This window comes from Trachemys scripta, chromosome 17 (assembly GCF_013100865.1).
Source record: "Trachemys scripta elegans isolate TJP31775 chromosome 17, CAS_Tse_1.0, whole genome shotgun sequence".
NCBI classification, from domain to species: domain Eukaryota; kingdom Metazoa; phylum Chordata; order Testudines; family Emydidae; genus Trachemys; species Trachemys scripta.
The window spans coordinates 25,865,400-25,882,411 of NC_048314.1; the positions used below are offsets into that span (position 1 = coordinate 25,865,400).

At 39.4% G+C, this 17,012-nt stretch overlaps 2 protein-coding genes across 3 annotated transcripts in view; both read left to right on the forward strand.

Annotated features, from left to right (window-relative positions):
• The window catches only part of ZBTB34 (zinc finger and BTB domain containing 34), a 27,882-nt gene extending 16,077 nt beyond the window's left edge, over positions 1 to 11,805 (forward strand). The window contains exon 2 of one of the 2 annotated variants that reach the window (XM_034793619.1): positions 5,373 to 11,805. In XM_034793619.1, coding sequence (XP_034649510.1) covers positions 5,373 to 6,894 — 1,522 coding nt within the window. In that variant the 3' untranslated portion in view covers positions 6,895 to 11,805. The remainder of the gene's footprint in view (positions 1 to 5,372) is intronic. The other variant, XM_034793620.1, reaches the window with a different exon arrangement.
• Positions 1 to 17,012, forward strand: part of RALGPS1 (Ral GEF with PH domain and SH3 binding motif 1) — a 397,330-nt gene that overhangs the window by 15,336 nt on the left and 364,982 nt on the right. The gene's annotated exons all lie outside the window — the stretch shown is intronic.

The window sequence follows — 17,012 nt, forward strand, 5'->3', positions numbered from 1 at the left end:
TCATGCTCTCTGTATGTGTATATATATCTCCTCAACATATGTTCCATTCTGTGCATCCGAAGAAGTGGGCTGTAGCCCACGAAAGCTTATGCTCAAATAAATTTGTTAGTCTCTAAGGTGCCACAAGTTCTCCTGTTCTTTTCGCATATACAGACTAACACGGCTGCTACTCTGAAACCTATAATTCTGAAGTGATCTTAACCTCCAGCTAAGCAGGGGTTGGAGTCACTTTTAAAAGAAAGAGAGGAAAAACAATGAACTGCATTTTCTTTGATATTCTATTTGATTTCAGATGTTGCTTGCCCTGCTATCTTGATGTAGAGAAGTGCTGCCACCTGTGAAGATGATTGTGTGTAGCAGTGTAACAGTGTTGGGACTTGCCACCGCAGCACCTCCTACTGGTTGCCTCTGGGAATTAGCTCAGTCCAGTGGAGCGCCCTCTCTTGGTGGTGTCCCGCCCGTTGTTTCTCGCCCTTGGTTGGCTTCTGAGCCCATGTCGCTCTCCAACTCGCGGCGTCCTCTTCCAGACCACTGCCCTCCGGCAGTGCCCCTCAGTCTATCCACACCCCCCTTCCGGGGATTGGGTGATCAGCAGTACTACATTCCAGCCACCATGTCCAACGACACCCTCTGAGTCTAATCCCGTCTTGTCAGGGATCTGGTGGGTCTGTGATGGCCGCTCCCTACGGCCGATGGCTGGGTGTACTGAAAGGGGGAGGACCCAGGCCCGCCCACTACTCTGGGTCCCAACCCAGGGACCTCTAGTGGCAGCCGTCCTGTCCTCCTCCTCCTCTCCCTCCGTCTGTCCACGTCCCTGGGCCATTTCCCCTTCGGCCCCTCGCACCAGCTAGGCCCGTCCCCTCAGGGCCTGCAGCATGGCAGACACCGGGCTGGAGTTCCTTTCGGCTCCCGCAGGCCTGCCCAGCACTGTGCTGTCCCAGGTGCTAGTCTCCCAGCTCTGGAGACAGACCTTCCTCTCTCAAAGGCCTGGGACAGACTGACTGCTCCCTTCCTGGGCAGCCTTCTTAGAGGGCTGAGCCTGGCCCTGATTGGCTGCCTCCAATCTGGGCCCTGATTGGCTCTCAATAAGCTCTTCTCCCATTGGCTCCCTGTCTGTGCAGGCCCACTGGCCTGCCGCAGCCCATACTCTCAGGGAGTGGGGTAGTCCACCCCACTACAAGCAGGGTTAAGTGGGGGATGGCACCTTCTAGCAGGTTTCACTTTGCTGTCTGCTTCTGGTGGATGTTAAGTTTTTTTTTTTTTTAGAAAAAAGAAGAACAGGAGTACTTGTGGCACCTTAGAGACTAACAAATTTATTAGAGCATAAGCTTTCGTAGAAGTGGGCTGTAGTCCACGAAAGCTTATGCTCTAATAAATTTGTTAGTCTCTAAGGTGCCACAAGTACTCCTGTTCTTCTTTTTGCAGATACAGACTAACACGGCTGTTACTCTGAAACCTTTTTTTTTAGGAGAGTTCATTAGCTGTTGTGTAATTTAAATTAGATTCCATATCTTTCATATCTCTCATTACAGTACATAACTTAAGATATAAACAGAAGGTAAATCCAGTGGTAAATTAAAGTATCTTGATTGATGTGTCTTCTATGTGAAGCCAATAAGTAGTACTGACCTTGGGATTCTGGTTTCTCCTGCTAGAGAAACCAGGTGCAATGGATGTATAATATATTTGGACTTTAGAAGGAAAAGAGAAGAAATAACTAAAGCAATTTGAATGCTGTGGTCATCTGATCAATGACAGTATTGGAAAGTGGTGTGCGCTGTGGAAGCAGTTGAAGGGAGGGGATCATCGGTTAACTAAGTGTTTCTCCTTTTGTGGTTTTATTTGTATTTTCTCAGTAATATCTCTCTAGCGAAAAATTGCAGAAATGCCTTTCTGTTTAGTTTTTGTACTTTGAAACTTTTTTTCTATGGAGCCTCTTTGAACAACGCTTCCAGACACATGTTAAAAAGTTGAGAATGTTTGGGGGGAGTTTTTTGACTTTCTAGATAGTGTTGTTCCTTTGTACTATTGTTGCTACTCAAGATCTACAAATGGGATTAGAAGAGAACAATTAATATCCCAATAAAATCTGAAATGTCTAGACAAAATATGAAAAACAGATACCCTGAAATAAAGGGAAGCAAGAAAATAATAATTTCAAAGGCATATGTATAATCTGCAAATAGTAATAGGGGACAGGCTGAAAACCACAAAAGGAAGGAAGTTAAAAGATTGTTGAAAGTCGATCCTTAACACCTTTTTTTTGCGTTGAGTATTGCGGCACACATGGTATGTGAGTTTAGCAGTGGCTGAACACCTCTGATTCCCAGAATAAGAAGTGCAGATTAAGAATGAAATGTCACCTTCATTTGGAATTTCCTTGCTTTTGCGATTCTAATTCCAGACCTTTAATATTTTCAGTATAAATTTTGTAAGTCATTTCTGAGGAGTTGAAATATTGGGAAAGTGGAAACGGGGGAAGAGAAGTGTCAAGTATATGCTGCTAGTCTCCTTTGTATCAGATACGTTGTCTATGGACCCATTGAGAAATAGCTAGTGCAGTAACCTATATGTATAGTAGACACCTGGATTCTCCTGATAATGAAAAGGTCATGCATTTAGAGATTAATAACAAGAATTTTTGTTATAAACTGAGGATGCATCAGATGGAAGTAACAGAGGAGGAGAAGGACCTCAGAGTATTGGTTGATCACAAGAAGACTATGAGCCGCCAATGTGATATGGCCGTGAAAAAAGCTAATGCGGTCTTGGGATACATCAGGCGAGGTATTTCCAGTAGAGATAAGGAGGTGTTAGTACCGTTATACAAGACACTGGTGAGACCTCATCTGGAATATTGTGTGCAGTTCTGGTCTCCCATGTTTAAGAAGGAGGAATTCAAACTGGAACAGGTACAGAGAAGGGCTACTAGGATGATCCCAGAAATGGAAAACCTGTCTTATGAAAGGAGACTCAAAGAGCTTGGCTTGTTTAGCCTAACCAAAAGAAGGCTAAGGGGAGATATGATTGCTTTCTATAAATATATCAGAGGGATAAATATCAGGGAGGGAGAAGAATTATTTAAGCTCAGTACCAGTGTGGACACAAGAACAAATGGATATAAACTGGCCATCAGGAAGTTTAGACTTGAAATTAGATGAAGGTTTTTAACCATCAGAGGAGTGAAGTTCTGGAACAGCCTTCCAAGGGGAGCAGTGGGGGCAAAAGACATATCCGTCTTCAAGACTGAGCTTGATAAGTTTATGGAGGGGATGGTAACATGGGATAGCCTAATTTTGGCAATTAATTGGTCTTTGACTATTTGTGGTAAATATGCCCAATGGCCTGTGGTGGGGTGTTAGATGGGCTGGGATCTGAGTTACTACAGAGAATTCTTTCCTGGATGTCTGGCTGGTGAGTCTTGCCCATATGCTCAGGGTTTAGCTGATCGCCGTATTTGGGGTCGGGAAGGAATTTTTCTCCAGGGCAGATTGCCAGAGACCCTGGGGGTTTTTCGCCTGCCTCTGCAGCGTGGGGCATGGGTCACTTGCTGGAGGATTCTCTCCACCTTGAAGTCTTTAAACCACAAGTTGAGGACTTCAGTAGCTCAGACACAGGTCAGGGGGTTGTTACAGGAGTGGGTGGGTGAGATTCTGTGGCCTGCGTTGTCAGGAGGTCAGACTAGAAGATCATAATGGTCCCTTCTGACTTTAAAGTCTGTGAGTCTATAAAACCGTATACCACCCTTCTAGGTGATTTTTTTTAGGGATTAATTTTCTGTCACCACTGGAAATAATGCTACAAGACTTACCTCACCAGCACACTGCAATAACATAACCTTCTATTCTATTAAATGTGTTTAGACACATCCTCACGATGAATCTCTTTGGCTGTATATTAGTGCATATTAACAATGCATATCTGCGTATTGGTGATGGATACTAAAAATTCTTCTGTATAGTAAGTTCTGATCACAAGAAGTAAACAATTTGTAAGCTTGTGGTTTTCTTTAACAAACTCTCTAGAAGACTGTGTTGCAGTTTATGAAATAAGTGTTTCAGAAAAATTACTTTTAGACGGCTGAATCATGGGTGGGCATAGTGGCAAGCAGCAGCACACGGTGCTGCAACAATATCTGCTGGGAGTCTGAATGGTGTCCTGTTCTATGGTCCAGACGCACTTGAGAGGTTATGACACCTGCTGGCAGCTTAGTATTAATCAGGTTCCTTAATCTTGTTCTGCCATTCCTGCCAGATACTGATGTTATAACAGAGATGCCGTTTGGGTAGGGCAGGGTGGACAGTGTCATTCCCCCCCCACCCATGCTTCATAGCTGTGTGAGCAGCTCAGGCTCCAGGCCCAGACTGTGTCAGTACTACCTGAAATTCTCCATGGCAAGAGCCCTGCGGGCAACCTGGAGTCTCCATTTTCTAACCTACCTGGCATAGCCCCAGGGACCTGCCTGTCTGACTGCAGCTCTGTTCTCACCTCATCCATTGCCACGCTCCTTTGCCACTGATTGGCACCAGTGCTCAGGGAAGGCAGTTGTGATTGGCAAAGGGGCTGGAAGTGTTGGTCGCTAGAGAAGCGATGAAGCAGGAGATCTGTCATGGCTTTTCTGTCTCATGTGAGGAGCAGAAAACGCACAGCTCAGTGGATGTAGGTGGGACTCCAGTGTCAGGTGTCTGATGGTATATAGGTGGGACTTGCTGTCATGGGATACTGTGGTTGTGAGGAGCCCAATCTCCTCCATAAGCAAAGTGAACACCCTCTCTTCCCCCCCTCACAGAGCGTGACTTGTACCAGCTCCTCCTGTGCCGAATTGCCCTGTCTCCACCCCTAGCCCAGCCTGTGGATTGGGGGGCTGCCAACTTGTGCTTCAGAATCTGTTTTTCCTAGGATGAATAGAGTGAGATATCTCCCCTTGAAGCTGTGATTGCGACTGACTGATTATGGATTTTGACATTTATTCTTCAAAAATTTGGAGAGCTTCCAGGGCCCCCATTAGAAGTTGCCCTTTCCACCCCAATTTAAATGTGAAATTAAAATTAAAAATTGCGTCCCTGTGTTATAAAGCTACTTTTAGATTGGATATGGACACTTATGAAGAACCATTGATGTGTCCTGTTATTTGAGAGCCACTGAACTGTAGATAGTGGAGACAATTATTCAGTGGACAAAGATGTAAGTAGGAGACAAACTTCTTGTAAAAAATATTCCTGGCCTTACGATGTACCTTAGACCTTTTATTTGAACTTGAATTAATTTGTCATTACACACAGCATACACTTTAACCATGTGTTTGCACTTATCTTTGAAATGTAAAATGTGTATAAATCCTGAGTTATATATCTTTTTGTTTTCTTTCACAGATTACATTCTACATCAGTAGAAATGGACAGCAGCAGTTTCATTCAGTTTGATGTGCCTGAGTACAGCAACACTGTTCTGAGCCAATTAAATGAGCTTCGTCTGCAAGGGAAGCTATGTGACATAATTGTGCATATTCAGGGTCAGCCATTTAGAGCCCATAAAGCTGTTCTAGCTGCCAGTTCTCCATATTTCCGTGATCATTCAGCATTGAGCACCATGAGTGGCTTATCAATATCAGTTATTAAAAACCCTAATGTCTTTGAACAGTTACTTTCATTTTGTTACACTGGAAGGATGTCCTTGCAGCTGAAGGATGTTGTTAGTTTTCTAACTGCAGCTAGCTTTCTACAGATGCAGTGCGTCATTGACAAGTGCACACAGATATTGGAGAGTATCCATTCAAAGATCAGTGTTGGTGATGTTGACTCTGTCACTGTAGGTGCTGAAGAAACTCAAGAAAGCCACAATGGAGTAAAAGATAGCAGCTACTTTGCCAATCCTGTCGAAATATCTCCTCCTTATTGCTCTCAGGTGCCACAACCAACAGCGGGTAGTGATCTAAGGATGGAAACTACTACAGGGAAAACTTTACGCAGTCGTCTGCATGAAGAAGGGCACTCAGATCGAGGAAGCAGTGGAAGTGTCTCTGAATATGAAATCCAGATTGAAGGTGATCCTGAGCAAGGGGACCTGATAGTAAGGGAGAGCCAGATTGCAGAGGTGAAGGTTAAAATGGAAAAATCTGACCGGCCAAGTTGTTCTGATAGCTCCTCACTTGGTGATGATGGATACCATACTGAAATGGTTGATGGAGAGCAAGTGGTTGCAGTAAATGTAGGCTCCTATGGATCTGTATTACAACATGTTTATTCATTTTCCCATGCCTCATCCCAGGCTACTAGCATGTCTGAAACCTTTGGAAGCCTGAGTAATTCAAGTCCTTCGAGGTCCATGCTTAGTTGTTTCAGAGGAGGTCGTGCCCGCCAAAAACGGGTATCCGCTGGTCACTTACATAGTGATGTTCAGGGCTTAATGCAAGGGGCTGATGGTGAAACCATAGTGAGTAACCCAGGATATGAAAGCAGTCCACGGGAAAGAAATGCAAGAGGTCATTGGTACCCATACAATGAGAGGTTAATTTGTATTTACTGTGGAAAGTCTTTCAACCAGAAAGGGAGCCTTGATCGACACATGCGATTACACATGGGAATTACCCCTTTTGTGTGCAAGTTTTGTGGGAAGAAATACACACGCAAGGACCAACTTGAGTATCATATTCGTGGCCACACGGATGATAAACCCTTCCGCTGTGAGATCTGTGGGAAATGTTTTCCTTTCCAAGGGACGCTAAATCAGCATTTAAGAAAAAATCACCCTGGGGTAGCAGAAGTAAGAAACAGGATAGAATCTCCAGAAAGAACAGAAGCATTTCTTGAACAGAAAATAGATAATGACACTTCAGCCTCTGAAGCTGTGGATTCTAGTATGGAAATTCACACAATGTCTAACACGCCTGATTAAAATACTAAGTTCTAAGTTCCACCCTAACAAAGCACATTAATCAATGCATTTTTAAAATTTTTGCTTCTTTAATAATCTTCAGTACAGGTATATCAGTCTTTTAATTTTCCTGACCTTTTGAAAATCTGGTCAAAACAGTTTCTGAAGGAGGCTATATGATTGTCCATTGTTTCAAAGGAAGCTGGGTATTTTTCACTCTTGAAGATGCTTAAAGTATAAAGGATATAGTATTCTGGGTGTCCAGAGGCCGAAGTAGGCTAAAATTGTTCTTTACTGGCTGATCTGGAAAGATACAAATTCCACCAGGGAAGGATATTAAAATAAGACTAGCAACCCTGATGGATACACTAAGAGGGTATATTCTCCGTCATTGTGCTTCCTAACTTCCATTCCCAATAATGGGGGTTATGCAGCACTATGGGGAAACACTGTTTTCTCATGAGTCCCCTCCAGGTGTCAATGAAACGTCTTTAGTTTTTGAAATAGCTATTTTTTGGTAGCTTGCAATTTTATATATAAATATATAACAAACTTATCTAAATAACAAACACTTTCACTTTTCCTGTTCTGGTTGGGATGAATGTAAGAGTATGTCAAAGTTAATATAATGTACAAGGCTTTCTACTCTTAAGTCTCATCTCTACCTAGGACTTTGCTGGGATATTTTTTTCTTTTTTTAGAAGAAAGTTACTTGGTTTTCATTTTATTAAAATATTACTTTGTGTCCAAAAGTGAGCAAAGTGAATAACCTTGTTTAAGTATCCTTGCTTTATAGCAGATATGTAAACCAAATGCCATAAATCTATTAAATTATGGTTGAATTGTTTGGGTTTTTGTTAGTTGTCTAGAGTACAAGCTGGACAACCTGTGGTGCTGACCTTTTTTATAGAGCTTGTATTGTTATACTAACAAACCCAAGAGTAGCATTGTGGTTTTAAATGTGTTTTTACTCGCTTCAGAATCTACCTTCATTTCGTACTGTAGAAACATACCAGGTAACTAAATCTAACTTAATTGTTCTAAATGGTTGGCTAATACTAGCCAGAAAGGGATGTTGTAGTTTAAACTACAGTACTTCCAAGCAGTATTTTATCTTTTCCCAGAGAGCTGTTTCAGGTGCATAGTAACTTCCTACTTACAGTTCCAAGTGACCTCTCAGCACTTGGAATTTGTACTTTTTTTTTTTGTTGTAAAAATACTATATGGGAATTGCAAGCAATATGTCTGTTGTTATATATGTGAGTATTACAGAGTCACTATGGCTTCCCCATTATTTCAGTGGTTAATGTTTTCTTCATAAAGAGACCACCAATAACAAAAACTTTAAAAATACTCTAAATTGTTTTGTATTACCAAATGTGTTTTTGTTTTTTGGTTCTTATGTGGTGCTATCTTTACCTTTTATCAACTTAGGTCAGTATAGTATAGTAAATGTGAAACCTAATGGTAACCGTGAAACAAAAGCAAAATCTGTTCAATGAGATGATAGCTTTGAAAGAGACCTCAAAAGCATGGCTGGCAAACATTACTGTATAAAATTCTACTTGATCGGCAGAATTAAGGAAGTACAGTTCTGTTAATCGTGTTTTTAAAAATACAAAAGAATGAAGCTTTATGTAGATTTGGGCCTATATTTTTTATTGAGATTCATTTCACAATGATTGCTAATGTTCTTGTGATTATGCTATTAAACTTTTAAAACAAATGCTCATTTTTAGGTTACAGGAAAGCAAAAAAGGTAAGTTTGCTGGCTTGTAATGCTTTTTGGGCTCCTATAACTCAAATAACTTTGTATGGGATTTTTAAATACTTTTCAGGCTCTTAGTCCACGAGTCTGAGGTATATTTGTGCAGTAACTTTTAAAATACACTATCTCTTAATATTGTGTCAGTACGCAATAAGGATTAATGTTACTAAATACAGACGTACACTATAAACCCCAGCTGCTCTGTAGGAGCAGTTTTAGTTAAATTGGGTACATAATCTGCCTTTTCCTCCTAAAACTGCCTAAATAAGGGATTTGTTCCTCCCTGAAGCAACAGAAGAACTCCTGTTTCCATTAATGGAAACAGTTGTGTACATCAAGGAGAGGCTAGATCGTTACATGTTTACCATTTAAACACGTGTTGGTGTTTCAGTTAAATGTTTTTTTCTTACATAAATGTTTTTTTTAAGTAAATGCAAACAATTGTGTTTTGGTAAAATTAAGTTTGAGACACATAGAAAAGCCAAGAAATGTAGAGTTAAGCTTGACCCTTTATCTTAAACTTGTATTGTGGTGCCTTTGGGTTGGCTTATTTCCATAGTAGTGTGAGTTGAGGCAAGTAGGGAAAGGGCTGTTAACTTTGTATTTCTTGACCTTTGTCAGTGTGTCACAGTCTTAGCATTATTTAAATATAGTTCTTTGTATCTGTACATTTATTAAACTGGTTTGATTTTACCAAAGAGTGACTTATCCAAAATTGTCTCTGACAAAAATATATATCACTTTGATTGTACAGGTTCAGGTTCAAAACATTGTAATGGGACTGTTAAGGGGCAGGAAATCATCACTTTTTCTACAATATCATGATTCAACAGTTTGCAAGTTCCACTTGCTCCTATTCATTTTGGCATAACATTTACCCTTTCCACTGCTAGCAGTGTTAAGAATTATCAAGCCATAACACAGTACTGTAAGGTTCAGCAGTGCTTCAAAGGATGCATACATGTAGGCAAGCATAGAGCATCTTTGAATATTACATTTAAACTTATAAAGTGTGTGAATCTGGTAGAAAATGAACTTCAGATCTGGCAGCAGCAATTAAATTGTGCCTTGTCACATGATGGTTTGCCAGGATTAACATTACCATGAAACATAAAACATTATCCACTTGAAGTTCATTTCACAAGTTCACCAAGACAAAGTATCTTGTGTAGTTATTTTAAGCAGACTTTGAAAGTACTGTACAGTACCTATTTCTGTACGGTTTTAAGTGAGCGCAGAACTTACACATTTCATTTACAATAAATGCAGAAGTCAAAAAAATAAGTGATGTGAAGAAATATTTGGCAGTAAAATACATCATAAAACCATATAAGGCCGGTTCATAATTGAGTCTCTTCTTGATCTACCTTTTGAATTACATAGACAAATGTGAAAACAGTGACAGTGTCCTTTCCTCTAGATGTTTAACCTATTATTACAAACTGTGAAAACAAAGAATTTTATACTTTTGTTAATGATTGTGGTTTGTTTCAAACAGTTATTTTAGTTTTCCTTATCAGTTATCTTACATATACTTTCTATTAAAGTTGTAAATACATTTAGAAAATAGGTTTGTAAATACCTTAGTGTCTCAGTTCAGCTGTAGTCAACAGAGCCTCGTGAATGGTTCTGCATTTTATTGTGACATTTAATAGCATAAAGGATACTGTCTGTTCACTGTTCAGCAGAATATACTGTAGGCCTAAATTTATCGTTTTTTAATATTATAATCTTCCCAAGCATGAGGAATTGTTTTATGCTGAAGCCTTCAGTTTATTTCTAGCCAAAAGAGTAAGGCCTGTTATAACTTTTCTTTAGGTTGAAGTATGGGAAGAATAGCAGGAATACAACCAGGGGCTTGGAAAAGATTGAGCTTGAATGAGCTTTACCATTTTTAAAGTATCTTATTTGAATCTTTTATTTTAGTTTACTGTGATTGTTTTTATTGTCAATTTCGGAAAGGGTTTCACATGAAACCACTGAAAGGGACTCAAATATGCAACACCTAATCTATTTTCCAAGGGAAATTTACCCTTGAATGGTGCTTTTAGACTGGTCAGGGTTATTTATTAAATTTTATATTTGAAAGTATTTGGGAATTGTGTAAATTCTTTATATGAATCTGTTCATGAATTGTAATTTTCAAATACTCAGTGACTGAACCAGAAGTTCAGTAAAGTCATTCAAAATGTTCAAAGTGTATAACCATTGTGCATTTCTTACATATCTTTTAACAAGTGCCAGAATAATTATATTTAATAGAATTATAAGCCCAATGTATTATTCACCCATCCCTATAATGAATATTGACTTAATTATGCAAGTTTATATACAAATTTTAAACAGAGTAAGCCTGAGACATTTCTGTTCCTGTTTTTATTCAGAGGATGTGAAGCATCGATAACTGAGCAGGCTTGCTTATAGCTTGTATAGGCAGCTACTGCTACAGCAGATACAGTAAATTGCTGTCTCCCCAATTTACGTATACTATGAATTCAACCTTTGGACTTGTATTGCGAGACTTCGGTTGGATATCTGATTAGAAGTAGAACTCACTACTTCCTTGCACAATGTTAATAGTGTTTATTTCCCTTAACAGATAATGGTATTTTTAAATAACTTTTATTATTTGTAGAGTTGTTTTATGATAAATATTTGAACAGTTTGAATGACTTAACTCAGTGTCATTATCTTGCAATATAAACTGGTAACCTCACAACTCCACACTTCATCACCATATGAAGTAAATGAAGCTAGCTAAGCTGATGCTGTAACAACTAATAACTTGCCATTAAGGATTATTTTATAGCATGGATTTTAAAATATTTATTCAAATGATATTTTACACTTGTATTCATTTTGTTTTAGATTTGTGACATGAATATTTCAGTGCTGCTTTATTTTGTTCTGATGAATTTTTTTGTTTCTTGCTTGTACATTGCTTTTTTTATGGTATAAATAATAAGTCAATGGGAATTGCTGTTTGTAAATTAAAATGCTTCTAGAGCAAACCAGTGTTGTCAGTGTCTAAATTCAAGTATTTAGTTTACATATTAATGGACTCACATCATCTATATGTCACACTTTATAAAACCTCTATATAAAAGGTTACAATTTAATAAAGGTGTTCCTTTGTTTAAATGCCAGAGGCAAATCTGTTCCATGGAGTTCCTCTACCATTAGTGAGCCAGCTAGTCAGTCCTCAGCAGCCTACTGACTGGTACCATGCTGCAGAGAGCATGACTTATCATAGATCCTAGAAATGTCAAAGATCATCTTACCATAGAATCCTAGAAATGTAAAACTCGTCCAAAAGAAACTTCTCAATATTGGTTATTACTGTCTACAGTTAATTTACTTTGCATACAGATTTGAGGTTAGTAGCTATGTTCTTCCACAGTTGGATATCATTCTGTGCCCTCTTGGAGCAGTAGAGGCCACCACACACCTCTTTAAGTATACAATTCATTTCCTAACAAAAGAAAAAGGTGAGATTAGAAATATGGGTGTACAGCAATTGTAGACAAGTACTTGACAAGTCTATCTAAAGTCGGCCAACAATGCCTTACACCTTGCTTTCACAGCTAGACTGATGAACGCTCAAGGAGGTACCATGTCACCAATGATTTCCAATAGTGAAATATTATCCACCATCAGTCAAAGGCATACTTCATTAATCTGCTGAGACAGACCAGTCCTTCCTTGGGTGGCAGTTTGCAGAAGCGATATTTTTTTTTTTTTTTTTTTTTTTTTGCCTGCAGCCCAGGCAGCAATCTTACAACACACAAATGCTGCTATTTCGTTACAACTAGTGCACATGAATTGTGACGATTTTAACTTATTTTCATTGTGCATGTGAGTTATGCTTGTGAACAAAGGAAATTTCTCATAGTAAAGTTGATTGGATTAGCACTGTATGAAAGAGATTTACTGCTGTAACTTCTGTGGAGGCGAGGCTGAGTTAATTAATTATATGTAAACTCTTTATTTTTATTAATGCTGGTGCAGCTGCAGGATGTATTCTTGAATAGCTGTTTTAGATTCTCCTCCCATATTTACAGGCTATAGTTTTCAAAGATGATTTTAGGTGTATTTGCCACCCATACTTCTATTCTCTCAAGATCCTCTTGTATTTGTTTTTTCCATTCTTGTAGTTAATGTGGGGACTGGAATTCGCAATCTTTCTCAAACTGGAAACAACTTTTACTGTGGCCTCCACTAGGGGGAAATAAAGTTTATTGTACACATTGGGGAAGGAAGTCTAATAAACATACTAGTTTCCTTTTAACTATAGAAGGAATGTTTGTGTATCATCAAGTGGTCCTAGAACCTGTTGAGAGAGATGTACAGCAGCTATTTAAAGCTGTGTATATGGGACCTTGTGCAGCTACTCAGCAGTTTCTGCAGAATCTTTGCCACATTTCCTTCTACTTCAGTGCACAGAGCGGCCATCATTAGTGCTGCAATAGAGTTCCAGAAGCAAGCCCAGGAACTGAGTGGGGTATTGCACGTAGGGCTGATACATTCCTCAGCTACATGGTATTGTGTATTATATAGACTTGTTTATAGCAGGCAGAGTATGTGCACAGACAGCTGACGTTGAGATTACACAATGTTCATCAGCTTGCAGAAATCACTATTGGCACAAGAGTGTACAAAGGGCTGCCATGCTGCAACAATTGCTACAATGCAGCAACACGTTTAGTTATTTCCATTGACATTTGTTTTCTGGGTAAGAGGATAGAGAAACTTCCTTCCGGTGGCACTGCCTGCTGAGCATTTTCTAGGAGCGCAGAATGTTCATTTCTTTTTAAGTTTGTATAAAGCAAACTCCTTAAGAGAGAGAAAAAAATACCCTTCTTGTTCCCCCTGTGCCTTTGGGTTTAGAGGCAAGAGAAAGTTCTAGTGCATCTGTAATTTTTCAGTTTGTCTACCAAAGTCCATCAGCTTTAGCTTTGAATGTTTAGAAAATAAAAGTGCATTCTGCAGAACATTGTGCTAACTTATCACCTTTACTTGTGTCTTGGCAGACTATCACAAACTCTTCAGGTTGCCAAACTTTAAAAAAACAAACAAACAACCCTCCCCCCAATGATTCTAATATACTAATTCCTTTTACGTATCAGTAACTAATAGTTGAGATGTAAACCCTACAATAAAAACAGAATTCCCACCCCAGTAGTGTGCGCATGTCTTGTAATAGCATCTGGGAGTTAATAGCTATTTGATGTCCTTTTATGATAGGACCTCTCCTTTCAAGAGGTCCTAAAGAACATCATAGGCTATATTTATACTACTGAGATGCAGCCATCTCTTTTGTGTGAAGAGTGATAACCTACTGCCCAGCTGTACTAGAACATTGTGTAGAGGAGGGGCAGTTTGGCCAAGGGCACTGGAGCAAAGTGCATGTACTTATGAAAGTGCCTTTGAAATCTGTTTATGCTCAAACACGGTTTTCACTTTTCATGTAAAAGAGACCTGTATGCAAATTAATAATGCTGACTGGACATTGCTTTCTGCCAAGCATAACTTAGATTTCACTGGAAGAACTCAGTACTCTTTTCTTGCTCCTTTCACCTTAGTTTGGTGAGTGTGGTGTAAATTTTCCATGTTTGAGAGGGAAATTGTCATGTCCTAAACACTGACTTGTAATGCTTAATGCATCTTTGTCTACTGTTATTTATTATCTACTATAATGCCTAGGAGCCCTAGTTGTGGACTAGGAGGACCCCATTGTGTGTGCTAGGCAATCTACAAACAACAAAAAGTTGGTCCTTGCCCCGGAAAGCTTATAGTGTAAGTATAAGACAAGAGACAACAGGTACCAACAAATAGATGGGGGAGAGAACATGGAAACAGTGAGACAATATTTGTCAGCATGGTAGGTAGTGGTATCAGCACGACCATGGTCTAGCCATTGCGAAGGTTTTTTTTTTTAGTAGGCATCATGCCAAAAGAGAGTTTTAAGGGGGTAATGAGATAGCTTTGTGGATGTTTACAGGGAGCTCGTCCCACGAGTAAGGGCAGTGTGGGAGAAAGCACAAAGGTGTTTAAAAATTTAGGAAGTGTGCGATGGAGGCTGGCATCATTGATCTGTCGGACATGGGAGACAATATTTTGATAGAGATAATGGGAATAGGCTGTGAAGGGTGCCTTGAAAGTGAAGACCAGAATCTTATGTTTTGACATGATATAGAATGGGGAGGCAGTAGAGGGATTTTAGAGGGGTGACAAGGTCAAAGAGCTAGAGCAGGGATAGGCAACCTATGGCACGAGTGCCGAAGGCGGCACGCGAGCTGATTTTCAGTGGCACTCTCACTGTCCGGGTCCTGGCCACTGGTCCGGGGGACTCTGCATTTTAATTTAATTTTAAATTAAGCTTCTTAAACATTTTAAAAACCTGATTTACTTTACATACAACAATAGTTTAGTTATATATTACAGACTTATGGAAAGAGATCTTCTAAAAACGTTAAAATGTATGACTGGCACGCAAAACCTTAAATTAGAGTTAATAAATGAAGACTCTGCACACCACTTCCGAAAGGTTGCTGACCCCTGAGCTAGAGTAAGGGAATGATCTTTGCAATTTTGACACAACAAAAAAGTCCAAGCTAGTAGTACTTAGCATGAGTCAGCACTAGGCTTATGCTACAGGCATATTTACATGCCACGGGCTCTAGGTGGCCCCAAAACATATACATCTCAAGGTAGGCCTTCCCCCAATCACCAGTGTGGGGAAGATTTCTCAGATGCATAACATCTGAATGCAAATTAACCTGCAGATTAGTTTTTCTTCTTTATTATAGAAGGAAATCTCTTGAGTGCAAAGACTGAAGGTTCCACTATGCTCACCAATAGGATGGCATACATCAAAATACAGGTTCTGAAAATTATTTTTAATGTTAAATTATAGTGCAGCAGATTTGTCACTGGTTTGTAGTTTCATATTGAAGGATCCTATCCTGCTGGTATCACCAGTGATGCTTGGGGTAGGGAATCTGGGAACTTCCTTGGCATTTATATGCATGCATTATCCACTATACCTTTTTCATAAATTCAAAAATATTCCTTAAGGTGTTCAGTATATGGTAAAATGATGTAGACATCTTGGATTTAACAATCAGTTTCCTTATTTTTACAATCTTGAAAATAGTTTTTTTTGCTGTGACACAGCCAGAAGGTTGGTTAATGCTAGAGTACAAAATTTATTATGGCATACAATTCTAGCTTCACCTAGATTGTAGCCACTGAGACACTGCTGACCTTGAGCACTCCAGATCTGTTTAATTTAAGTTGCAATATGTGGCAATAATTACAGTACCATAGTACAGTGTATATGGTTAAACTTCAACCCAACTGCTTGTTTTAGGTCATGAGCCAGCATCTCCCATAATACAGTGTCCATGTTTTAGCTGACTTGAAAGCACTTTGGGCCACTTCTAGAGCAAATATCCAACAAACAGTTGCACTGCATGGGCCAAAATAACCTATTTTCCAAAAAGCAACAGAGCGTCCTGTGGCACCTTTAAGACTAACAGATGTATTGGAGTATAAGCTTTCGTGGGTGAATGCCCACTTCGTCGGATGCACCGATGAAGTGGGCATTCACCCACGAAAGCTTATGCTCCAATACATCTGTTAGTCTTAAAGGTGCCACAGGACGCTCTGTTGCTTTTTGGAAAATAGGTTATTTTGGCCCATGCAGTGCAACTGTTTGTTGGATATTTGCTCTAGAAGTGGCCCAAAGTGCTTTCAAGTCAGCTAAAACATGGACACTGTATTATGGGAGATGCTGGCTCATGACCTAAAACAAGCAGTTGGGTTGAAGTTTAACCATATACACTGTACTATGGTACTGTAATTATTGCCACATATTGCAACTTAAATTAAACAGATCTGGAGTGCTCAAGGTCAGCAGTGTCTCAGTGGCTACAATCTAGGTGAAGCTAGAATTGTATGCCATAATAAATTTTGTACTCTAGCATTAACCAACCTTCTGGCTGTGTCACAGCAAAAAAACTATTTTCAAGATTGTAAAAATAAGGAAACTGATTGTTAAATCCAAGATGTCTACATCATTTTACCATATACTGAACACCTTAAGGAATATTTTTGAATTTATGAAAAAGGTATAGTGGATAATGCATGCATATAAATGCCAAGGAAGTTCCCAGATTCCCTACCCCAAGCATCACTGGTGATACCAGCAGGATAGGATCCTTCAATATGAAACTACAAACCAGTGACAAATCTGCTGCACTATAATTTAACATTAAAAATAATTTTCAGAACCTGTATTTTGATGTATGCCATCCTATTGGTGAGCATAGTGGAACCTTCAGTCTTTGCACTCAAGAGATTTCCTTCT